At 45.4% G+C, this 25,855-nt stretch overlaps 2 protein-coding genes across 2 annotated transcripts in view; one reads left to right on the top strand and one right to left on the bottom strand.

Moving 5' to 3' along the window:
* znrf3 (zinc and ring finger 3) overlaps positions 1-19,751 on the top strand; it is a 71,601-nt gene extending 51,850 nt beyond the window's left edge. Inside the window, exons 3-8 of the mRNA XM_084551675.1 lie at positions 10,175-10,249; positions 12,622-12,753; positions 13,425-13,535; positions 14,489-14,656; positions 15,969-16,071; positions 16,189-19,751. Of these exons, the coding sequence (XP_084407801.1) occupies positions 10,175-10,249; positions 12,622-12,753; positions 13,425-13,535; positions 14,489-14,656; positions 15,969-16,071; positions 16,189-17,933 (2,334 nt within the window). The 3' untranslated portion in view covers positions 17,934-19,751. The remainder of the gene's footprint in view (positions 1-10,174; positions 10,250-12,621; positions 12,754-13,424; positions 13,536-14,488; positions 14,657-15,968; positions 16,072-16,188) is intronic.
* Positions 19,752-20,650: 899 nt separating this feature from the next.
* Positions 20,651-25,405, bottom strand: coq5 (coenzyme Q5, methyltransferase; the record flags this gene model as incomplete). Its single annotated transcript, XM_084552139.1, has 7 exons — positions 20,651-20,802; positions 21,032-21,143; positions 21,682-21,770; positions 22,445-22,551; positions 23,216-23,434; positions 23,541-23,690; positions 25,207-25,405. The coding sequence occupies 7 exons, from the start codon at positions 25,403-25,405 to the stop codon at positions 20,701-20,703; spliced, it is 978 nt and encodes a 325-aa protein (XP_084408265.1). The 3' UTR covers positions 20,651-20,700.
* Between the last annotated feature and the right edge of the window lie 450 nt (positions 25,406-25,855).

Here is a 25,855-nt window from a genome sequence, read left to right as displayed (position 1 = left end):
TTGGTGCCGCTTGAGTCTGAAACTCTGAAAAGTTTACATTGAACTATACTGGATGACAATATGCACAACCCTGTACATGCACCGATCAGGCGTAACATTATGACCACCTTCATAATATTGTGCGATATTGTGCCTTGTGTTGTGACTCATCGGAGAATGGACTTCTGAGGGTGTCCTGTGGTGTCTGGCAACACAATGTTGTAAGTCGGGGGCCTTTGAGGGGAGGGGCCTCTGTGGATCATCCCACAGATACTTGATCAGTTTGGGATCTAGTGAATTTGGAGGCCAGGTCAACACCTTGTGCTGTTCTTCATGTTTTTTTGAGTTGTTCCTACAGACTTTTTGTGGTTGCATCCTGCTGGGGATGGCTGCTGCCATCAAGGAGTGTCATTGCTATGGGGTGGGGGTGCCTGGTCTGGTCTAGGTGGGTGCTACATGTCTAAGGAACATTCACACCAATGAATGCCAGGTCCAAAGGTTTCCCAACAGCACGTTGAATTGTCACAAGATGGTCAGTGTTATTAGCTTCTCCTGTCATAATGTTGTGGCTGATCGGTGTATGTTACAGATAAACGTTCAAAACCTGATAATTAGCCTTACGTTCAAACATTGATAAGTGGTAGGCTTTGGCAGGACTCCTCCGTTTAAGTTCTGTCAGTATTGTGAGGGTTTTCCCGTCAAGGTGAGGGTCAGGACTTTATTGTTCAGAGAGAATATGTTTGGGTCTCATGATGAGGGGCAGTACTCTCTCTCCCACTCTCTCTCTCTCTCTACTCTTTAATGGGCTCGGCCTTTTGCCAGATTCCACTGGCAGACCTCCTCAGAGGTGCCCCCTCGCGCACACAAACACACATTTTCATAGCACAGTTCACTTGTATAATTCTGGTTATGCAATGGTGGGTGAATGGCCACCCCACATTGTGCACTGAGGCAGAGACCGACATAGAGGGGTGGGGGATGTGGGGAGGGGTGGGGGTGGGGGGTTACGAGTTAGGAAGATGAAGAAAAGAACAATCAGGGAAGGGAAGAGAAGGGGGACAGAAAATCGTCGGAAATGCATCCAGAGACGGTGGAAGGTTCCTGTGTTGTTGATTTCCTCCAGAGATCTCTGGTTTTTCTCCCTAGCTGACATTACCGCCTCAAAAGAGGCTTTTCACACCAGTCCAGAAGGCGACCTCGAGGTGAAGCACATCTCCCTCTAAAGGGAAACGTGTTATCAAAGTAGAAAAATTCCAGAGGCTTCCCATCATTTTCTGTTTGTTGCACACGTCTTGAGGATTTAAACCGGTGGAAAGAAGACACTTTTACCAGCGGGAGCAGGTTTTCCCTGAGGGTTTGCGACACAGTGGATGAGATAGTCATCACATGCTATATACGCACGTGTGCGTCGGATGGTCCTGTACATGATGTACAGCACAGAGGGAGGGGTCAAGGATCAGTGTACCTGGGGCGGGCCCTGTCTTTGTCTGATAGTTTGGTCGTTATATCTGCCCCAAATATCTCTCTGTGTCTTCCTGGTCAGACCACACAAACCCCTCTGTTTATCCACAATGAGACACTGACAAAACCCAACCAGGAAGCCCCGGTTCTTTTATTGATAAGACACTTCAATAAAAAGAACTGGGTTTCTGCATTGGAACCAAACCCTTTTTCTGTGCCTCAGAATCTAATTTGAAAACAAAAGCATACAAAAAAAGTTTTAAATAGTACAAATCAAGGCCTACCTGATCTAAACGGTAGGCCTTTGACTTTAAGATGAGACACTTATCTGATTTAACAGATTTTAGACCATAAGCAGACCTCAGCATCCTTGACAGTCACTTCCTGACCTAACCTCTTATCTACATGTTTGATATTAATGGCAGTCGCTGAGCGCACTGAGTGCTTCAAGTGATTCTTTCCCCTGTGTGTTTACGCTGGGTAAACTATCCGTTTATGTGAAGGCGCTTGAATGGAGAGGAGCTGGAGGAGGCTCGGCGCACCCCCCTTGTCCCCCACCGGTGTGACACACAAGTGGATTTTTATGTGCTTCCTAAACATTTCTTTTTTTTTTTTTTTTCTCCTGGGACTGCTGCAAAACGCTGTTCGCGTTAATGTTAAACAGGGAAATGGGAGAGTTGAAAAGTTTGGGAAAGTAGAAGTAGAGACTCAACAGTGCCTTGTTTAAAACCCCAAGGAAACAGTCACCAGAGAAAGATTTTTACTCATTTACCTCTTCTTAACCTGATCAGCCATAACATTACAACCGGAGAAGTAAATAACACCCCATAGCAATGACACTCCTTGATGGCAGCAGCCATCCCCAGCAGGATGCAGCCTGACACACACACACACACACACAAAAACACTTTAGGACAAGCACAAGGTGTTGACATCAGTCAAAACCCGGGGGAAGCGACTTCAGACGTAACATGAGCTAGCTTAACTTTATACTAGCAAGCTAGCAAAGTTAACTGTTTACTATGAACACGTTTTATTCACTTACATTAATTTGTCTGCACAGGCTGCTTCTGTTTGTCGCTAAATCCCATTATCCAAGTTATTACGGTAATTTAAAGACGGACTGTAGACATTTACTGTATAAATAGTTTTTAATAGTTGCGATAAATCATAGTAGATATTAGGGGCTTCTATCAAAACAGTACAATTAACAATAATGCTCTTTATTATTTTGACCATGGAGATTTACAATTATTTTAAGACAGTCAGTCAAAACCTGGAGGAAGCGACTTCAGACGTAACATGAGCTAGCTTAACTTTATACTAACCAGCTAGCAAAGTTAACTGTTTACTATACGTTTTATTCGCTTACATCTTGCGTCTCTACAATGTTATGTTTAGTTTTCCTGTACACACACACACACACACACATATATATATATATATATATATATATTTTTTTTTTTTTTATATATATATATAAATACTGCACAGGCTGCTTCTGTTTGTCGCTAAATCCCATATCCAAGTTATTTTGGTATTTTAAAAACGGACTGTAGACATTTACCGTATAGATATTAGGGGCTTCTATCATAACAGTACAATTAACAATAATGTTCGTGCTCTTTATTATTTTGACCATGGAGATTTACAATTATTTTAAGACAGTCGGTCAAAACCCGGAGGAAGCTTATCTTTATACGAGCTAGCTAGCAAAATTAAATTGAAAGTTAGCTGTTTGCTATAAATTTGTTTCAATAGCTGATACTTTATTCAATCTTACATTAATTTATCCATAGTATGCCACGTGTCAACAGCGTTACGTTTAGTTTTCCACAGGCTGCTTCTGTTTGTCGCTAAGTCCAATATCCAAGTTATTACGGTAATTTAAAGATGGACTGTAGACATTTCATATACTGTATAAATGGGTTTTTAATAGTTGGGATAACTAATTATAGTAGATATTTTGGGGCCTTTTATCAAGACAGTAGAATTAACAATAGTGTAAGTCCTCCCAGTTTCTCACAATATCCTGTGGGAAACACTGTGTGGGATGCACTGGAATAAGCCTGATCCACAGAGACCCCTCCCCTCAAAGGCCCCCGCTAACAACATTGTGTTGCCAGACACCACAGGACATCCTCAGAAGGCCCATGTCCGTTCTCTGATGAGTCACCACAATATTAGGAAGGCGGTCATAATGTTATGCCTGATCGGTGTCATTTGTAATTTAGGAAATGAAAATACACTGCCTCGAGTCCAAAACTTACATATGGGTGGAAAGGGAGTCATAAAAAATAAGGAGGTGATTTAAGTTCTCATCACATCCCCATAAGTGGTTTAAGAAGCGAGAACAGAAAAATGAATATCAGAGTCGCGGTGACACAACTGTGAGCCAGATCCAGAGCAACGGGAGCGTCTGACCTGCTAATTAAATGACACACAGCCGACGCAGTTATGTCGATTGTCTTTAAAACGGCGCAACATGTTATGACAGATTAACATCAAACAGCAGGAGACGAGGAAGACTGTGACTAATGTTCCCGGCGTCGTCATGACTTCGCTCCCAGGAGTACAGTCTGTACAGGAGCGTAGAAACGAGAAAGGAGGTGCTGCCGTTTTTATTTCCCTCTCCGGGCCGCGAAGGCCTCCAGTCAGATGAAGCATGGCCACGTTGAAAAATGTAATTTTAGTTGAATGTAAATAATGTCTTGGCTCAAATGCCTTTGCTCTGAAAGGGAGTGAGGATGGAGAGGGAAAAAGTGGGGGTGACCACATATAAGAAAATCCATGGGAGAAAAGTATGCCTTTATCTTTTAATAAACCGTAAAGCCAGGAGGCAACATGAAATTACAGCATAATAGCAGTGGAGAGTCTTCTGAAGACTTAATTGCCTTAATTATAGCAGTGCAGAAAGAGAGAGAGAGAGAGGGAGAGAGAGAGGGAAAGGAAAGCATGAAGAGGAGGAGGAAGGGAAAAAAGGAGGGAAGAAAGTAGACAAGAAAGAGGGAGTCCTGTCATAGAGGGAGCCAGATGTTGCAGGTGTATCCAGGTGTTGGTCTGTTTGTATGTGAGCCCGGGGCGTAGCCGTGCCCTTACCTGCGTATTTACCAGCGCGTCCTTTTGTAAATTGCGTGTCAGTGTCGAGAATCTTCGGTCCGCGTGGGATGATGGAGTGAGCGCGGGGGAAAAGCGTCCCGCCAGACGAGTGAAAATGTCTGTCCCTCAGATCTTACAAGCTGGCAGGCTCGCTTAGGGATGCTAAACATAGCTTTCATTTTCCTCTGTGTCTAGACTGAGCTCTCTCAGCGCTTTCTGCTGCGGTTTGCCTTCACTCGGGGAAGATTGTACCCTAATTCTCGAAATGCCTCAGAGCCAGCGGGAAATTTGTTTAGCCAGCAGTATTGTGACGTACCTGTAACCCCCCCTGCCACCACTACCCTCCTGGCATGCAGTTCAAGTTGAGAGTTGGGCTTTTTTTTTTCTCATGGATGAGTGATCAAGCTCTCACAGGAGATCATGTTTCAGCTCTGAGGAAAATATCAACCTTTTGTGGGATTTCAAGGGAAGACGGGCTGCTTTTATTTGTCTCTTTTATTTTTTTGTTGTTTTTTTGCTGCTACTTGCCAATCTTTGTGTGTTCTCTAAATGCTGCAAAAGAATAGCGTTGAGTCTGGCTATTGTGACTTCATTACGGGGCCTGTTTCAACTGATAATTGAAACTGGACAGTCCTGCAACCAATCGAAGCCGTTTTGTTGTAAACACATTCAACTCCACGGCGCTCACTCCAGGCAAACTTCCTGCTGCAAAAATGTCGTGTTGCAGCCTAGTAAAAGAAGCTTAGTTTAAATCGTCTTGGGTTTGTTGAACTTTTCTTGAACGTGGTGGAGTAGTAAATCAAGTTCCTGATACATGTCTTCGTCCTGTTTCGTCCTATAATCCTACTTACTTTAAAGGGCTTCTGCTGTAAATTGGAGTTAAAATTTTTTTAATTGTAAATGACAAATATGTCATCATCGTCGATTTCTTCATTTACACGAGCCATTAGTTTACATTTTTGATCGTAATATTTTAAGCTAAGCAGTATTTACGGTACATACGTCAAGAAAATGTTAATAGTACGACATTCCTCTCTGAAATGCAGTGAAAATTTAAATTTTGAGGGTAAAAAAGGCGTGCCAGAGTCTCCCTTTTTTGTGTTTCTAAAATATCTTTTTATTCATATATTAGTATAATTACACTGTGTACCAAAAAGCTTCTTTATGCTTCAATTGCAGAGAAAGTAACTTTTTTTTTTCTAAAGAATTTCTGCTTTTTTGCAGCTTTTTAGAAATATAATAATGTTAACTTCTTGTCCATGTCTTGGTCTCATCATTCAGCGCAAACAGTGAGATTCAAGCGATGCCGTGCATCGGTAAATTTAAAGGGGAACTACTGGTTTTTTTTACAACCTGGACCTTAATTTCTGGCATAAAATACGATCGTTTACTCACCCATATAACTTTGGTGTCATTTGCACTCGTTCAGGAGATAATTAGATCAGTGTATATCCATATAGCGACGGTCGGCTTGTTTACCTGTAATTTGCTACCGCTATGGTTCGTCCACAACCTCAGAATCGGAAAAATATTCAGCCATGTTGCAAAAAAATAGTAGTAGCAAATTACAGGTAAACAAGCCGACCGCTGTGGGTGTGCACGGCGCTCAGAGACGACATTGTCCAGGTCAGAAGACATCACCCAGGGTCTGTAGGTCAATCTACAGACCCGGATGATGATAACTCTGGACTCAAACGGGGAATAGCACTAGCGTATCATAACAAAATATTGGTGAAATGAACAAGTTTCGCGGTAGATAATGCGTTATTTAGAGGCTGCGTCTCGGTGCCCCATTCACTCCCACTGTATGGATATATGCTGATCTAATCATCTTCTGAACGAGTGCAAATGACACAAAAGTTATATGGGTGAGTAAACGATCATATTTTATGCCAGAAATAAGGTCCAAGTTGTAAAAAACAGTAGTTCCCCTTTAATGACTGGGCCTCCTAGAAACTCCTGTTCGACCCCAGCGAAACCCGTGTGAATAAAAGCTTACGTTTCTGTCGCGTTATTCATCTTTTTTTTTTTCTTTTTTTTTCTCAGTGAAGTTTGCCAACAGGGAATGAACGCTGTCTCGTATTGCTTGCACAATCTCCTCTTACACAGGAGCGCTGCCACTCGAAACTCTATAGCCAGTTGGAGTCTGTGAAGTAAACAGCATTGTCTCACTGAAGTTTTTTTTTTCTTTTTTAGTAATCTGTTAGCAGCATTTATCCTTCAATTGGTGTCCAAGGATGTTTTTTTTTGTTTTTTTTATAGGGCTGGAAAGGAGATGTGTCATGTTTTCTAAGAGAGCCAGTTTGCCTCTGGGTGCATTTTTGTTGTTGTCAGGCAAGTCCCTGCACTGCAGCGCAGGCCTGCCCAAGTGGAGATTCTTCAGGAGGGAGATCTCTTTCTTCTCAAAGCGTCTTACCAAGAGCTATTAATTATTAACTGGGAGAGCTAACATCAAAGGAGCTAGACTTGCGCTGAATTAAATGGAGGCTGGAGCCTGGCAGCGTGGAGCGGAGAGAAAACTGGGTGAGAGGGAAAAGCCGAGCTGAGATTTTCGCTTTCTCGCTCGCTTTTGAACTTTCCGAATGCAGAAAGTGAAAAACGAAAGAAAGAAAGAAGAAAAAAAAAAAAAAAAAAAAAAAAAGAGCAATGTTGGTTCACGGTGAAAGGGGGGCAGGACGAAAGAGAAAGCTGGAAGAGCTTGGATTTTATGGCCTGTTGTTGTTATGATGAAAGATCGAACGAGCCTTCTGGGTTAATTAGTCTTTAATGATTGGTTCGCGGACGTCGCGTCTGCACGTTAAACCGATGGGAAACTCTTAATTGAGACGTAGTTTATAAAGTCCAGAGTCATGATTTACATTTTCCTCAAACTGGTTTACAGTCAACGTGAAATGAATAGAGTGTGCTACATCAAAGGCCTTTTGTTGCTTTGGTTCTGCTTCCCTCCTGCTCTGACTTGCCTCGTGCAGCGTTAGTGCCACCCAAAGTTCCCGCGGTGAAGGAGACTCTGGACCATGCACCTGTGTCGCTTAGCGCAAAAAAAAAAAAAGACTTTTGCTAGATACTCATTCATGAAAATGCAGCTACTTCTAAAGCTTTCTTGCTTCGGACGTCCAGACCTGGTTGAGCCTCACCTGCTAGTTCTTGGACAGCTATTTTTAAATATTAACCTCGCTGTAAAGACTCGTAAAACACAAAGGAAGTTGGGGCAAATAATGCACGTTGCTGAGAGGTTGCTCAGTCATCCAGGTTGTGGTATATTCAAAAGAAAACAAGAAAGCTGCGATAAAGGACTTGCAGGGTTTCTTTAAGACGTTTCATCCACGTAGCTTCTTTAGTTATAAGAGACTGGTGGAGGAGTTGGGGTTTAACGTCCAAAAAGTTCCCTATTGGGTGGTCAGAGTATCATCTACTACTCAAAACCTCCAATAATAGGTGAACGTTTGTGTGTTATAGACCCTCAGATGGCCCTGGGCACATCCACAGATGTTCCTTTCAAAACCCCAACTCCTCCACCAGTCTTTTAGAGCTGAAGAAGCCACGTTGTTTTGCTTTTTGGGGAAGGGGGATATTGTAATGCATGCAAGATTCCAAGCTACTGTCACAACCGCTCACTAAAACTGGTCCATATTGCACTGGATGCCTTTTGGCATTAGTCGGCCAAATAAAGAGTTTGATATGAGGTTGAAAACGGCAGGAAATGACTAACAGAGCTTCCAGTCCGTAAGGTTTGCTCTGATGAAAAGGAATAGTTGTGCTGAAATGATTAATAAGCGGAAAGAAAGGTGACTGTTAGCAATTTAGTGTTTCTTTTTCAATGTAGAATACAAAATCTACTGATTCGTCTTGATGGTTTTGGGGTTTTGACTGTTGGTAAATTAAAAAATTTCAGAATTGGTTTTGACTTTTGGAAATGTATAGACTCAAGGTTATTTAATAATTGAGATAATCTATTTGGGATGTCCCGATCAGGTTCTTTTGCCCCCCTATCTGATACCGATCCAAACCGATCTTAAATTAGCAAAAATTATCTTCATAGATCTTCTTCTTAGTCTTCTTCTTCTCTTTCACATTCCCCTCCTCCTCCTCTTTCTCCTGCAGCTTTGACGCTAGCCAACAACCTCAAAAACCGAAGAGGAAAATTAGTTTTGACGCTGCAGCGACGTGGTTTTGTTTTTTATGGCAGACCTAAAATAAATAACTACAAAAGATCGGGCTTGGCCGAAGCCCGGCCACCGATCCGATGCGATCACTTTTGAAAGACGCCTGGATCGGCCCCCCGACGCCGATCGGGACATCCCTGTAATCTGTAATTGCAGCCCTCGTCGCTAAACCTAAATAAGACGCTGATTGTGGCTTATTCCAACAGACCTGCAGATGGCAAAACAAATAAAACGCAAATAATGCGTAGAGATGCACGGGGCATGAGAAGCCCCATTCATCTGGAGACAGTTTAATCCCGTCGGCCCGCTGTGCTTGCAGAGCTGCTCTTTGAAAACAATAATCCAGAAACTTGCTCAACATCCCGCTGCTGAATGTCGTTACCTCAGAAATCAACTCGATGTGTTGTGAAAAGAGCAATTGGGCCTCCCCCGCACATACCACCGCTCCCCATCTCCTCTCCCTCTGTGAGCGCCTGCAGACTTGGAGTGGTGACACTCTCCAGCCAGTCGGCCGCAGAGTCACAGCACTGTACATTGTCACTTTGATCTTCACCCCTCCCCTCCCCTCCTCCACCCCTCCCCTCCTTCCCCTCCAGTTATGAAGAGCGCTGGCGGGAACCCAAGGGCACTTGATAATACCAGGATATGATCCTGGCTGCGCTCTTTTAGATCGTGCAGGGCAGACATCAAAACGCCGTCCAAAATAGGGCACCGTGAATCAAGCGGGGCGAGGACGGGTTGTCGGGGAAAGGCGGGAGTTAAGATAAAGGCACTTATTTATTTTTTTTTCTCCCTTCGCGAGGAGGGGAAGCCAATTTGGATTCTGCGAGTAGATACTCCGGGTTCTGCAGATCCAAGCACTTCCTTTATCTTTTGCCTTTAGCAGAAACTCTTCAAAAGGCCTCTGCGCTGTCACACGCACACACACCCCTCCCCTACACACACACACACACACACACATTCGCATGAAAGGAGCTCACACTTTAACAGCTGGAAATCCTTGATAACTTTATTCAACTTTCCTGAGCGTGCGCAGCAGAATTCAATTCAGATTCGGCCCTGTCGTGCCGAGCCGCATGGCACGGCGCTGCGCTGTGTTTTCAGTTTCATGTCACACCATTAGCTTAACGCGGTGCAGATTCGCGGGGAGTGACATCATGGAGACTTCATGTCTGAGGCCACATGTGCATCCCAGCGAATGTTATCACCGGCTTGTTTACTTCTCGCTTCTTTAGCTCACCCTGTAATCTTCCTTTCCTCGTTCCGCCGGCGTCAGGAGCGAGCCGTGCCCGGTGGGGGGGGCGGGGGGGTCACACCTAGGCAGAGAACTCCCTCTAGTGGCCTCGAGTTAAACGTGACCCCTGGGGATGTTTTGCTTGCACTTGAGCGTTGCCATCTCGCATTCCCTGCATGTTTCTCTGAGCTGCTCTTCCGTGCGCGCATCTAATGGTGACTCTGTTGTGTGTTGGCAGGCGAAGAGAGCGGTGCAGCGGGGAGCCACCGCCGTCATCTTTGATGTGTCTGAGAATCCGGATGCCATCGACCAGGTTTGTACACACCTAGAATTACCCAGGCATTCAGCGCTCCTAGCAACGCGGCAACTGCCTAATCTGCCCGTCTGTGAAAAGACGTCTCTCGCTTTTCACCTCTGAGGGAAGCTCGGCAGCACGCCCTGCCCTCCCGACTGCCGATGTGTGCGCGCCGTTTGTGCAAACAATGATCTTTCTGCCTGCAGTTGCGCTCAAAAGCACGCGGGATCAGCCTCGCTCATTCATCCGTCCTGGGCCTTTCAGCTCTCGAGCTCGTCTCTTTGGAGGAGTGCACTGAAAATGGATATCCAGGTTCAGCTTTCGCTAGACCGTGACCGAACTCTGTTGAGCTCATAATTGCACAGGTAGCGCACATTACCTCACCTCCCGAGAACAAGAGAGCTGAGTGAGGCTCACAGGCCGCAGTAAGGGAGTATAGTGCTCGTGAGTCGCATGCTTCTATCCAGTCTATCCTGACTCGTGTTTCTGCGCCGTTGAGGAGCAGAAAACCCGAAGTTGCTCCTCTGAGCGCCTTTGTCGCAAGAATTCTCCTGCGGTATTCATCCTTGCCACGCCAGGCCTGGACTTGCAGGTTTTTCTCTTTTTCTTTTTTTTTTCCTCCTCCTCTCTCCTCGCCTCTTCTTCTCTGCTGCTGGGTCGTAAAGCGCGTAGCTGAGAGATAAAAGGGATTGCGCGGCGACCACATGAAAGGCACCGCTTGGGCGGCTGTGTTAAATTCCCCCGAGAGGCTTTTCCAGTCAGAGCGGCCCGATCGGCAGAGACGGGAGCCGCAAGGCCGAGGGGCAGGGAGGAGGAGCTTAGGGGGGAGAATTAAGGTCCCAGGGCCAAAATTAGGAGAAGCTTTATGAAGTTAATGCACTTGACAGCCTTTTTCTTTTCTCCTCCTCTCAATTTGCGCTGCAACGCGAGGCCGAGCAAAAGCGCTGCCCGAGATTTTGTTTTGTGGAAAAGTTTATTAGTTTAAAAAGTGATTCACACAGATAATAAAAAAAAAATAACTTCTAGTTGTACTCGCTGTCAAAGGCTGAAACCCCCTGAGACATTTCTTAAAGCGGCCAGGCCCGAACCAAGCCAGAGATCAAAAGACGTCTATACGTTTAAAACCAGAACGTACAGCGTCTCGCCGGGGGGGGGGGGGGGGGGGGACGCATGACGACAGCAGAAGAAATAGCAACGGTGAACGTCCTCCGCGACGTTTCCCCCTGGGCTTTTCAAATTACAGATTCCGACCGGCAGACGAGAGAGAGAGAGAGGGAGAGGAGGAGTGAAGGAGGACGTCGAGCGACTCAAAAAGCTCGATTCATTGACTGGTTTCCTCCCGCCGCCGCCTCTGGTGGAAGCGTGGCCGCGGTTTTCCATGCCCCGGGCCCCCGCGGGTCATTTTTTCCCAGCTGGGAGGAGAGCCGGTGCCTTTTACATTCAGACGGTGGTTCCCGAACTGTTTACCCTTATGGGCTCTTAAAATGAAGCTCTGTGCGCGAAGTCGCACGAACTGCATCTGAGCAGTGACTTCAGATTTTCATACTTGAATATTAATATGTCCACTCCCACCTGAATGCATCACTCTGCAACCTTCCCATGACACCTCTTATATTCAATCATTATAGCAGCAATAGAGCAGTTTTATACACCGATCAGGCACCTTAGGACCACCTTCCTAATATCGTGCAGATCTCCCTTGTGGTGACTCATCAGATAATTGGACATGGGCCTTCTGAGGGTGTCCTGTGGTGTCTGGCAACAGGACGTTGTTAGTGGGGTGCCTTTGAGGGCAGGATCCCCTGTGGATCATTCCACAGATACTTGATCAGTTTGGGATCTAGTGAATTTGGAGGTTTCTTCCTGTCTAAGGGAGTCTTTTCTGGGTTTTGTAAAGCGTCCTGTGATCATTTGTATTGCTACTGATGCTGTACAAGTAAAACTGAAAATGAATTAAATAAGAAAAGGGAAAAAAACAATTGTCCAATGCATCAACCATGTGGCATTAAAATCCATCAATGAATGGTTGATGCAGATCCATTTCAAAACCTTCAACACTCCAACGAAGGCTTTTATCTTATAGCCACAGTCCTCAGTGCTGTGGTGCAGGTTTGAATCCACCCTGTGCCATTTCCTGCTTGTCGTCCCCTCTCTCTCTATCTGTGTGTTGATCAATCCTCTAAAGACACAAAAGCGCAAATAAACAAGTTTGCCCGTTAGAAGGTTACATTCGAAAACTTAAGGTAAAACTTACTGGTCTGGGTTTAATATCTTTCAGGCCAAAAAGACAATAACCTGCTTTTAGAAACACCTGAAACTTTATTTGATTTTTAATTTTTTTTTTTGTCAGTGATGTATTGGTGACATCTTATTCCTTGTCCTCCCTTCAGCTCAACCAGGTTGCAGAAGATCCCCTGAAACGGCCCGTGGTTTACGTGAAGGGCAACGACGCCGTTAAACTGATGAACATCGTCAACAAGCAGAAAGTGGCCCGCGCTCGGATACAACACAGACCGCCGAGGGTAAGAGCTCGCGGCCAGAACCCGGAACCGCCCCGGAACCGCCCCGACAGGGGGGGAAATCTTAACGGCACCGAGGAGTTTTAGATCCGAAAGACCGAAATTCCGGCCGTGAAATCTGACCCCTTTACCCTTTTCTCCTCCCGCTCTCCCGTTAGCCCTGAGGCAGAGGGCTTTTTCACAGCACTGCGAGAGATTAATATCAGCTATTCAAAGAGCTGTTTGTTTGCTTGGAATATTTGATAAGAGCACCAGCACACTTTGAGGTCAAATAGCTTGACATAATGAAAGCCCGGGAGTAAAGACGCTCCGATAAGAGAGAATTTCTCTGGTGAGGAATACGACTAATCTGTGCTTTCTCACCGAGCTTCCCGCACTCGTTTGAGTCACAAGCAGTGAAGTCACTGGAAATTGCTCCTCAACACTTTAATGTGCGTTCTAAATTAACCCAGCGTGCAGAAAGTGATTCACGTATGGAAATGAATTGATTCGCACGCATCTATTCTGGAGAGCGTTATGCGCGAAGGTCACATTTGTATTATTTGCATAATGAATGAGTCACAACACCGAGGGCTCTACAGACTTTAATCAAATATCCTGATTAAAAATAAATGTGATATTCGTGGAGATTATTTAACAAAAGGTCTGTTTCTGTTGTCCCCCTTTTCCCACAGCAGCCCACGGAATACTTTGACATGGGAATCTTCCTGGCCTTCTTCGTGGTCGTGTCGCTGGTGTGCCTCATCCTGCTCATCAAGATCAAGCTCAAGCAGAGGAGAAGCCAGGTCAGTTTCTGAACGCACCCGAAGCGCACGGCGGCTCGGGCCTTCTCCTTTCCAGCCGGCGCCGCTTCGCGTCGAGCGAGGCGACGGTAGCGGTTCTGCCCCTGATTGATTCCTCTTGCGCGTTGACAGAAAGCCCTCAGTGGAGGCCTGTGTCGGGGACATGAATCGGGATTAGCGTTTAATTAGCGGGCCCCGCCGGAGCCAAACGTACAGGGATGACGTGACGGAGCAGAAAACCTGCGACGCTCGTAATTAAAAGAACTCAAACTGCTTGTGGAGTAAATACTGCTCCAACAGTAACTGTAAATCCATGACATTCCTGTGGGGTTTGCCCTCAAAAGGCTACAGTTAATTACAAACTGAAATTTTAAAGATCCTCATGTTTGTCAACCATGAGCTCCATCCCAAAGTTCATTGCTCTCTTGGCGATTGGAGTATCCACATGTCCCGGCGTAAAGGAAGAAACACCCTGTGGAGGCCGTGGTTTAGTTAAGCCCGAGCATAAATAACTGTCTTGTAAACAAGTGATGCACCAACCGCTGTAAATCACAACGCCTGCCGCGCGCAAGTCCTAATACGTCGGCCGCGTCGACTGATCCCTTGCCGTTTTTTAGCGAGCGACATTTTTTGAGGCGACGTGGAGCAAATTAGAGATGAAAAGAGGCTGAAGGATTAGCGCCAGAGAGAGTTGTTAGAGCATCAGTCAAGCGTTGCAAAATGATGTACCGTGTCAGAGGAATAAAAAACAAAGACCCACCCACATCAACATCAGCAAGTAAACACTTGCCAGCGCTGACGTACGGGCGCTTAAAAAGATCAGCGCCGAGTCGAGCCTAGCCTCCCGACAGTTTATGTTGTGTTTGCGGCCTTTGTGTTGCAGAGTTTACAGAGTTAAACGCTTTTTTTTTTCTTTCTTATCATACATGCTGACGTTGCTTTCCTCTCCGCCGCAGAGCTCCATGAACAGGATGGCCATCCAGGCGCTGGAGAAGATGGAGACCAGAAAGTTCAAAGCCAAGGGGAAGGCGCAGCGCGAGAGCAGCTGCGGGGCGTCCGATTCGCTGAGCAGCAGCTCCACCTCCGACTGCGCCATTTGCCTGGAAAAGTACATCGACGGCGAGGTAAGAAAAAGGACGGCCGCCTCCGCTCCCGCTCGACGCGTTGGGCGCCTCCCAAATCTGGATAGGTGTGAGCCGAACACGTCGGGCGTTAATTGACCGTAACTAGACCTCCATTCACGACAAAGGGTTGCGACTAGGAAGCACAATGATCTGACGTCTAGTGAACATCCTTTTAATTATTCATTTATGCAGCGTGGAAAAGTTGAACACAAAGTGCAGTTCAACGCGTGCAACAGTGAACCGGCTCTCTGGCCGTGCAGTCGTGGTCATCAAGCCGCCGTGTTTGTTTTCTTTTCTTTTCATATTCTCTAGACATAAAACGTAATGCAGTTACATGGACAATGGAATGGAAGTTCCCCTGATGTGCTCGGGGACCGCAGTCCTGCGATCTTTAGTGACGTTCTTTCCGGCGCCTTTTTAGATGTTTAGCTCAGCCTCCGAGAGCACCTGGAGAGATAAGGGTACCCAGAGTGCAATGGGTTGGGATCACGCTTCCTGTTTTTCCCCTCCCTCCACCGTGTCCCTTCTTTTAATCCTTAAAAGAGTCATTGTCAAAGCATGCCTCCCAATCTCGGACTCTTGAGGATTTACTGTAACGCCGTTGCTCATCCTCATTTCACGGACGCTGGAGGGACAAACCCCAGCCGGTAGCCCGGGGGCAGGGTATAGCTGGTGTGTGCCTTTTTGTGGTTATGTGTCTCTTCGGTGAGGAGGAGAAGAAAACACAACAAAGCGCGGCGCCAGGATTGCACAGAGGAAGTGGCGATATAAAAGGCTGAATGGCATCAAAGCGGTTTTTGAGCAACAAAAGCTTCGGTGGAAGAGAGCCTAAAGATGAGTCATGTTAAGCCACAGAGTTGAAGTATTTATGGCGGTGAAAGAGCTCTTGCTGGAAAAGAGTATTAGGATTCACAGTGCTCCTGCTCGTGTGTCATTGGGAGTCCTCCGTCGTGAATGGCCGCCTTCTGTTCATATCAATCCTCGAGTGTAATCCCGTTGTTTGTTTTGTTCCAGAAAGTGGCGACACTTGTGTTTGTGCTGCCCTGGTGTGGCATCGAGTTGAGAATGTAGAGTGTGGCATGAGGTAAAGTTGATGGGACTTGTAGCCCTCGTTGTCGCCACAGTTGGGTGTAGTTTTGCTGCCACCTTCTGGACAAACTGCTGGGTTCTTACCACCTGGAGACACCATGTGCATGTCTAACACTAATCAAAATCAAGATGCAAGAACTCATCTATAAGAAAATGATGAGGTACATCATTGTGTATTTCTGCATTTGCCGAGACTTAAGTCTTGTCTTTGTTCCTCCTGCAGGAGCTGCGCGTTATCCCCTGTGCTCACAGATTTCACAAGAAATGTGTCGACCCCTGGCTGCTCCAGCATCACACCTGTCCCCACTGTAGACACAACATCATTGGTGAGTTCTTGCACAACCTCGAGATAAAAACTATTTCGCTCCAGGTTGGTTTCTAAAGACGTGCCCAAGTGTTGCCAATCTATGAGAAATCTGATGATTCTTTACTTCTCTACGCAGAACAAAAGAAGGGAAACCCTGGACCAGCATGCATGGACCCCGGCAACCCGGTCCACAGCAGGCAGAGGGTGGTGCTACCGGTTCATTATCCCGGCAGGGTGCATCGCGCAGGCCAGGTGACGGCCTACCCAACCAGAACCAGTATGGACCCCCACGGCAACCCCATCACCGTTCTCACTGTGGACCAGCACCCGGACCCTCAAGGACTGTACCCACCCCAATCGACGTCTGCCTTTCTACGGAGCTACCACCCCACCCTCCATCTGGAGCACTCGCTCAACCCCCATCACTGTGGATTAGAGCACCGCGCGCCCCCGGGCTACCCTGCACAGCCGCACCATGCCGCTTTTAAGCGACCCAAGTTCCACGGTCGCAGCTTTTCCCGCGCTGCCTGTTTTTCGCAGTACGAGACCATGTACCAGCACTACTATTTTCAGGGCTTGACTTTCCCGCAACAGCCTGAAGGCGGCCAGGGGCCTCCTGTGGCGGGGCAGCTTGGTGGCGGGGGAGGAGCCCACAAGGCGCACCACAGCAGGGCCTTCCAGCCAGGACTGTTATACCCCACAGTGGTACACATGGCACCTGCCTCTTCTTCGAGGATAGGTGACTCTGGCAGCACTTCTGGTCTGAGCTGCTATCACGGCCACCGCTCGGTGTGCAGCGGTTACCTTGCTGACTGTCCTGGTAGCGATAGCAGCAGCAGCAGCTCTGGCCAGTGCCACTGTTCCTCCAGCGACTCCATGTTGGACTGTACTGAGGTCAGCAACCAGGGGGTGTACGGTAGCTGCTCAACCTTTCGCAGCTCGCTAAGCAGCGACTACGATCCTTACGTCTACCGGAGTAAGAGTCCGTGTAGGGGCTCGACAGGGGAAGCAGGGGCTGCAGCTTGCACCACAGTTTCTGCCGAGGACTCGTCATCTCCTGCTCCCTTGGGGCATGACTGCCTCCAGCTCCCCTCCGGAGCTTCGGGATATAACTCGGGGGACCACCTCTCCAACTGCAGCTTGGAGCCCAACTACAGCAGTCGCTCATCACTGGAACCCAGGGAGAACAGCAACACTAGCACTACCTCAGCCGGGGCTCCAGAGACTGTTGGAGCTGACAGGGGGAAGGGGGCACAAGAGGAGTCGGGGGAGCACGGGGCTGCAGCGTGTAGCTGCTGTTTCGAGGTGCTTCCTCCCGCTGTGGAGTGCAAAGGACAGGACTTGGACCAAGCTGGGCATCTGGCCTCGGGACGCTGTCGCAGGGGGGTGGACTTTCAGGGCTCGACCTCCAAGAACTTCTTTGCTCCTGAGCACATGTGCCCTTCCTCAGAGCAGGTGAGCTATGAAGGGCTTCCTTGCTGCTTCTACAAAGAGATGAAGGTCCACAGGGCCACAGCAGGGCGCTACGCTGAGGACTATGCTGTTAATGTGCAGTACGCACACGCGGACTCAGAAGCCTGTTCTGGACCGGGCTGCTGCGAACTCAACCAGAGGATACCCATAATTCCCGAGGACACAGACTGCGGCATGGGGTTAGAGACGCACAGCAGTTTATTACCGGTCAGCGTCACGGTGGAGGCGGAGTTGCGGACAGGGGAGCAACATGAGCCCAAGGAGAGGTACTTCACCTCGGGACAGTTCAGGGGTCAGGCATACCCTCAGGAGGAGGAGACCAGGGCCTTGTTTCACCCTCAGCTCACTGTAAGCCCCACTGCACTGGGAAGCAGTGCTTCAACTAATGAGGGAGGTCTGGGCACATGAACTTAAGTCCAGAGAGAACGGGACTCAATCACAAAACGTGGTACCATGTCAGTCAGTTAACGGTTTAAACCCTCAGTTGCCTTGTTCTAACCTTGCTCTCTGAGCACTGAATGTTATCATCTTAGGATTGTGTGGATTTCTACTGAAATGGCCTGTCATTTCTAGATATAGGATGTATCAAGTTCATTCCTGTGGCCACAAACGTCTCAAGCCTCGGAGACAAAGTAATACTACGAATTTGGACGTGGGGGGAGGGGCAGAATGAGGTTGGTATTGGCATCTGTCTGAAGGCTGTCTGCTGCCGCCAACGGTTAGTAGTCTGGGCCCATTTCTTATGAGATCTTTTTCAGATTTTTATAAACTAAATCTAGACTCCATCTTTTGTCCAAGCCCCAGGAATCGGAGATTTTTCTCCGCAAACGTACACTCTTGATTCACAAACATCTACATGTATACAGTTTGTATATATGCGCACATGAACAGTGACTGCCTAGAAAGCTTCAGCCACCAATTGAAATAGGTTCTATGGACATAGCTATACCAAAACAGAAAGACATGATTGTTTTTTGTTTTTTTTTTTAAACTTTTTTTCAAGAGCAGGGAAATGGGTCTTTCAACGTGTCTGTGGCCCACAGATTTCTCTAAGGAGAAAGAGCTATATTACAGGAAAAAAAAAAAAAATGCATAGAAATGTGAATCCAAGGCTGACACTGGTCTCTATTCAGAACACAGAATTTGTTTTATGAATTGCATTTCTGTCCAGCCGTTGGCCTAGCTGAATGAGATGAGCAACACGGATGAGCTCACGCTGGCGAGCCATCCGTGGTAATATCTAAAGACACTGCACGGCCGCTGGTCAGACATCAGACCGCGAGGAAGCGTCAGTAGATTCGTAGAGCGCCGCTCATTCGGACGCCCGTTAAAAAGTGCATCTTTGCTGTCACTTACCCGATTTCCTCCGTGAGGCGTGCTCTAATAAATATCTATGAAAAGTTCTAGCGTGTATCTAAAGGCCAAAGGAAAGTAGCTGGAAAAGACTCATATTTCATAAGGGTTCCTTATTGTACTGTGACTTTTTTTTTTTTTTATAAATGATGCAGTTATACATACCACAGTGTATCCGTTTGAATCATATCGTGCAGAGCATAATACATACTTGCAATATCAACGCTTGTCGTTCATGCCTTTCTGTTTGTCCTGCAGACTGTTTTTTTATACTGTTTCTATGAAATATACACATTCTCTACACAGAGGAAAACCTGAAATAACCATATTTATAAGTTAACCCAGTGCTGTAATCAAGTGAGAATCTAATCTTGCCTTTTGCATAGAGATATGTACCTACTGCAAATATAACATTTTGGGGTACTTGAGTCACTATTTAATTTTTTTTTTTTTTTTGTTATTGTTTCTAGCACTTAAGAAGATAAAAAAATGTGTACAAAAATTAATATTTTTTAATTTTTTAAGAATATAATTATTTTCTGTCATTACCATTACAGATGTTTTAAAGGATAAAAAAAAAAGAGGCTAGAAATCAATCTGTGTATATTTCTGTACCTGTATAGCAAACACATTTCATAAATGGAAATATGTTCTCTGAATATTTATTTACTAATATATTTATCTTTAAGCCATGTCTTATGTTCAGAGTGTATGAACGTTTGAGTTATTTGGTTGCTTATTTTTTTGAGAAAAATCACTAACATGAGACTTTGTATATACATGGTAATTGCACACAAGACGATTAAATCTTCTCTGACCAAAAAACTGATTTTAAAACTTTAGTACCATACAGTTTTGTAATTAAAGTGTACAAAGATCTGTAAAATATACAGTTTTATTCAAGTAACTCGTGTTGTGGCGTTCTCCTTTTCATCACCTAACACTATCTACACCAGGGGTGTCAAACTCATTTTATATCAGGGGCCACGTACAGCTCAATGTGACCTAAAGGGGGCCGGATCAGAAATATTAGAAATACAATAACCTATAAATAACGACAACTCCAAATGTTTCCCTTCGTTTTCGCGCAAAGAAGTACAAGTACATCATGAAAATGTTCTCACCCACCTGGAAACAGGTAGGTTAACCTGAATGTCACTAATTGGCTAATCAAGCAGATTGACACCTGTCCATATCATTAAGACTATGGTGCGTTCAGGAACCATGTTGAACATAGGACATTCCATTTACTTAATGAATCTTCCCAAATACCAGTAATCTTCTATGTAATTTCCTCATTTTGCATTTTCCAGATTCATACTGCGGACCAGATTGGATCCCCCGGCGGCCCAGTTTTGGCCCGCGGACCATATGTTTGACACCCCTGATCTACACTCTACATTGATGCTCATTACGTTCTACATGTTAGTAAAAATTAGTAAAGCCGTCCGCAGCTTTTAAATAATTCATTCAGATACTTTTACAGGTTTTATTATTCATCGCCAAAACACTGACGTTACAAAACAAAACATCCAAAACTCAAGTTTAACTCATACTGACAGTTGTCTTCTGCGGTAAAACACTTCAGTGTGCCGTTATTATAGTTTCCATGACGATCACTAAGCTGTTGATTTAATAAATAATATCCACTGACCTTTGACCTTCTGTAATTGTGCAGAGAGGAGGACAGAGGAGCTCTGAGGCTTCACGTCTGAGAACGTCTGCCAACAGTCTGTCATTCAGCCAATAAGGCCTGAAACACGAAGCCAGTCTTTTTCTTTTTACATCTTGAATTGTCCGTGGGAAGCTTTTAGAGAACATCTCACAGCTTGAAACCAGAGTGAAGAGCCACGACTCCGCCGGTGAGGTTGTAGTACTGCACGGAGTAGAAACCTGCCTCCTCAATCATGTGTTTGAACTCCTCCTGCAGGAAGAAAACAGCAAAGGACATTAAAACCCACAAACTGCAAAATATCAGATATTTGAAATAATAAAAAACAATAAATATTAAAGAAATTGAACATGCTGTTGCTTGGTCCAAGAAAAGGCTTAATTTATCACCTCAATACAGGAAAATACGACGAGGGAGAGCACAAAACTTAAATCGTTTGCAGTCAACGGGAGACGGACAGAAATTAATAATTGTGTCTTACCTGGTTGGGAAACTTGCGGATGCTCTCCACCAGATACTGGTAAGACTTCCAGTCTCCAGCAATCACCTCCCCCAAAACTGGGATCATTTGGAAACTGTAGGCGTCATAAAGCCTGAAAAGTGGAACAGGGTGCAAAGTTAAGTTATGAGAGATATTAGCAATGGACATGGGCCTTCTGAGGGTGTCCTGTGGTGTCTGGCAGCAGGATGTTGTTAGTGGGGGGGCTTTAAGGGGAGGGGCCTCTGTGGCTCATCCCACAGATACTTGATCAGTTTGGGATCTAGTGAATTTGGAGGCCAGGTCAACACCTTGTGCTGTTCTTCATGTATTCACTTCTACTGTCAGTGGTTTTAATGTTGTGGCTGATTGATGTATGTAGAACCACCTGCCCCGTTTGTCTAGCTTTAAAGTGAAGTTCTCCCTCCACTCCACTAGAGTACTGTCACTGCTTCTCACAGCCGTAACCAGGAGAGGGCAGCCAAACTACAAAAAGTGAGCTGGTTGCATTTGTCACATTTCCATCACATTGTAATTATTTCACGTTGTTAGACGTGATTATTATTTATCAGATGCAACAAAGGAATCAAACGATCATCACTGTTCCTGCAGTGAAACTGATTCAGACTCACTGGGTTCACATTTACACTCACCTTGCCAGTAATGGGTTTGTCACTTTGCTGAACTCCAAACACATGAACCTGCCGCCAGGCTTCAGGACCCGCAGCGCCTCCTGCAGGGCCTAAAAAGTAATTCAACAAGGGAAAAAAGCCAAATCTTTACAAGTAGAAACAAGTTTGCTGCTTTTTTTGTGGTTAATTAGTGTAGATATACTGGTTTTGGCACATGTGACATCATCGTTGCCGTTTTTACAGAACATAATGTAGACAAAGATGCTTGAGATCATTTAGAATTGGTGTCCTAACACAGTTTTTCCACCAGAGCTTGCAGCTGAGCATACGGCGGTGCAGAGCCAGGCGCTGTCATCGTGCTGAGTTGCTGTCTAGTTTCTAAACTACATTGCTGGAAACATTTTCATTTCCCCTTTAGAACATAACTCCAGTTTTATCACATCAGATCACTATGTTAGTGAGGTAGCTTAGTAAGTTTGTGACATCCAGTCTTTATAAACTGCAAATATATAAAGAATATCATCTGACAGATCAATGCATTTTTGGAATCAGCTCCAATGAGGACATCAACTGGTTGGAAATTAATTAAAGTAAGAAGCTTAAGAGAGTCCTCATTTCGCATTAAAGTGCACACTAAAGCTTAATTTCTAAGTTAAAATATCGAAGCATTTTAACAACATTGTGTATTCAGTGTATGTGCCAAACAGCAAGGGACCAGTGTTCTGTCAGTGTACCAACAGGCTGTGCTTCACAGCAAACCTGCAGCAAAGGTTCGGTCAGATACCTGGTCTATGTGAGTGACGTTACGAATGCCAAAGGCGATGGTGTAGATATCAAACTGGTCATCATCGAAGGGCAGCTCCTCTGCATCCCCCACCACCCACGACAGACCTGACACGAACACAAACACAAACACAACCTTGGAATTATTCTTATTTTGTCTAAATAAAGAACAGTTGCACAAGATGAATTTGGACAAGTTTGGCTAATTTTTTTTTGTTTTCTCATTCTGTGACGCAGTTGTTTTGCTTGTTTACTGTTTTAAAATGCCGCTCTGCCATACCAATATCAATACTGTGTGCTTTTACTTGTATATATTACAGATTTTATTGTGCATTGCTCCAATAGTTTTTATCTTTACGCTGCAACAGCTTTTACTTTGATTGCTTCCGAACCAGAGAGCTGCTAAACTGCATTTACTTGATTTTTTTTTTTTTTACCAGACAATGATAATAAAACATCTTATTCTTAAGAGCTTTGGCCAAATAAAATACATTCAGAATGATTACTTCAAGCACTGGACAGCTTTGATACTTGTGTAGTTATGGATGCATTTTTGTCATTTCTCTAAGGCTCTCTGTTTCATACCCAGCCCTGCAGACTGAGATAAGAAATCTGGGTAGTGCCTCAGTTTCCCAGATTCCTTGAAAACAATTCAGCCAAACTGTGGATATTTGTGCAATGTAACATGAGCGGGACACCCGAAAAAACCCGATGCATGTGTAAAAATGCTCACTAAAACCGACCAGCGTCTAAATTGAAGTTAAAAGCTCACCGGCACTGATGCCCATGCCATCAGCTTTCTGCTTGCCCACTTTCAGCATCTCCTTGTTAATGTCGCAGACGACGGCTCTAGACACCCGAGGCTCTTCCTCGGTGGAGTAGTTGTTAGAGATGTCCTGCCACGAGAGCGTCTGGTTGGACCGCGCCTCCCGCCGCTTTTGCCGCTCCCGCTGAGACTGAACGTAGTCCAGGAAACGGAAAGCTATGTCGCCTGCAGGGGACGATCATCGCGGCAGAAATTAAAGTGTGATGCTAGCAGAGGTTTCAGTCTGATGTTCTGCAGAGGTACACACACACACACACAAACATCGGCCTACCTGTTCCACCGGCCACATCCAGGAGCTGAGCACCAGGCTGCGGGTGCATGACGTGCAGCAGCATGTCCTTCCACAATCGATGAACCCCCAGACTCATGGCATCGTTCATAACGTCGTACTTCTGAGCCACGTTCTCAAACACCTTGTACACTGACAAAGAAAACAGAAAGAGAGAACATACACCGATCAGCCACAACATTATGACCACTGACAGGAGAAGTAAATAACATTGAGCATTTTGTGATCATTCAGTGTTCTGCTGGGAAACTTCTGGACCTGGCATTCATTGGTGTGGATGTTACTTAGACATGTAGCACCCACCTAGACCAGACCAGGCACCCCCACCCCATAGCAATGACACTCCTTGATGGCAGCAGCCATCCCCAGCAGGATGCAGCCTGACACAGACACACACACAAAAACACTTTAGGAACAACTAAAAAAAAAAAAAAAAAAAAGAACAGCACAAGGTGTTGACCTGGCCTCCAAATTCACTAGATCCCAAACTGATCAAGTATCTGTGGGATGATCCACAGAGCCCAAACTCCACACAGAAAGGCCCCAGTCGGCCCATGTATTAGAACCCAGAGGGTCAGAAGGGCAGTGCCATCTGAAAATTTAATGTTAGCCGCCCTCCTGTGACGTTCTGCAACTGTCTGTGTACATAATAAAAAGTAGCGGTGACAGGACGCGACCCTGCTGCAGGCAGCGATACAACATTCATCACCACAGCAATCAAAACACAATCACAGCGACAGCCCTGTCATCACCGAGCCTGCGGCCGCAATCAAAGCTACGCTCTGTCCTCAAATCGGCTCCTCTGGTTTTCTTTCTAAGAGCATCGGTGCAGACGTGAGCCTCGCAGACACAGCTGAGGGTGAACTGGATTTCACTTGAGCCATGTGCTGCACAATAACAGATCATGTCTTATACTACAGCTCAGCCTTCCTCCACTGGTGAGAGGTAACGCCAGTGATACTGAGATAAAGAGCAACTTATTTTGAGACAATGCAAAATTATACCAGATGAAGCACAGAGACCTTACAGGGATTCCACAAGCATTAGCTCAACAATAACACACAATGAGCTGCATGTAAATCCAAACACCAAAGCTAAAACAGAGACAAGTGGACTTTCTTAGGAAATCCCAGAGTGGTAAAACGTCTTCAGGAAATAAAAATAAGTCCAGTTGCCTGTGTTTGAGATTTGTTTTAGATATACCTTAACCTGGATGACTGTGGATCTTCACAGACACTCGTGGCGTGGCAGGTACATTACAGTCATGCCACGCCCAGACATTTAGAGTCTGTACTTTAACCCCAACGCCAAAAACGTCAATTATGTTCCTCAGCTTAAACATGAAAACAAGTACGTCGGTTTATGTAACATAATCTAAAACAACACACTAACACACAACGCACTTTTAAATTCGCCATATCCAGAATGCAACAAACCCAATCCGTCCTGCTATATTTTTAAAGTTAAAACATTTATAAATGTATTAAATGTCACTCATTTGCATGCCGAATATTCTATCAAACGAGCACGATTCTAAAATGAGCTCACAATAAGCCAGTCGATGTGTGTACACGTAAGGAGTTGTGTTGGAATTTTAAACGGCAAGATTTCCGGACGGAGTTCGTCGCACGGAGCAGAAAGCGCTCACCTTTCTTCGCCTTCTCTGACTCGGGCACCGTCTCGAAGCCGAAGTGTGTGCTTCTGTCTTCGGCCGCATCGCTGAAACACCGACAGGCCGGCGGCGCCCAGCGGCAGCCCGGCAGCGGTGACACTCCAGCGGCGACGGTGATATTTCTGTGAGAAAGACGAACCGCTCTCCGGACCAGCACTCTCATGGACGCGGCCATCTTGTCTGATTATACAATTACGCGACAGGATGTCGTCATTCGCCTGCGACGGATTTTTTATTTATTTTTTCCTCTGTCGCACAGTTAGTAATAAAATAAAACCAAATAAAAAGCGATGTGTTGTACTGCATGAGGGTTTTTGGTTCACTTAAATTTAATAAATATTATATTAATTTATCATTTTGAGCCAAGGATAATATAGGCTGTACTTATTATATATGTATACTATATAAAATATTATTGGGTTAGGGTTAGCTATTCATGGCAGGAATATTGTGTCAGATTGTATTTATTATTAAGTTAAAAAATAAAATAAAATAAAACTGTGCAATAAAGGAATATTTGGGACATTTGCCATTTCTGTGGGCCCTGTTTAATATACGATTAATATTATTTATTTAATTAATATATATTGCCCTCACTGGTACCACTGCAATATTAATGATGAAA

Source organism: Chelon labrosus (genome assembly GCF_963514085.1).
Source record: "Chelon labrosus genome assembly, chromosome: 9".
In the NCBI taxonomy this organism is placed as follows: Eukaryota; Metazoa; Chordata; class Actinopteri; order Mugiliformes; family Mugilidae; genus Chelon; species Chelon labrosus.
This window is presented reverse-complemented; position numbering and strand designations above follow the sequence as displayed.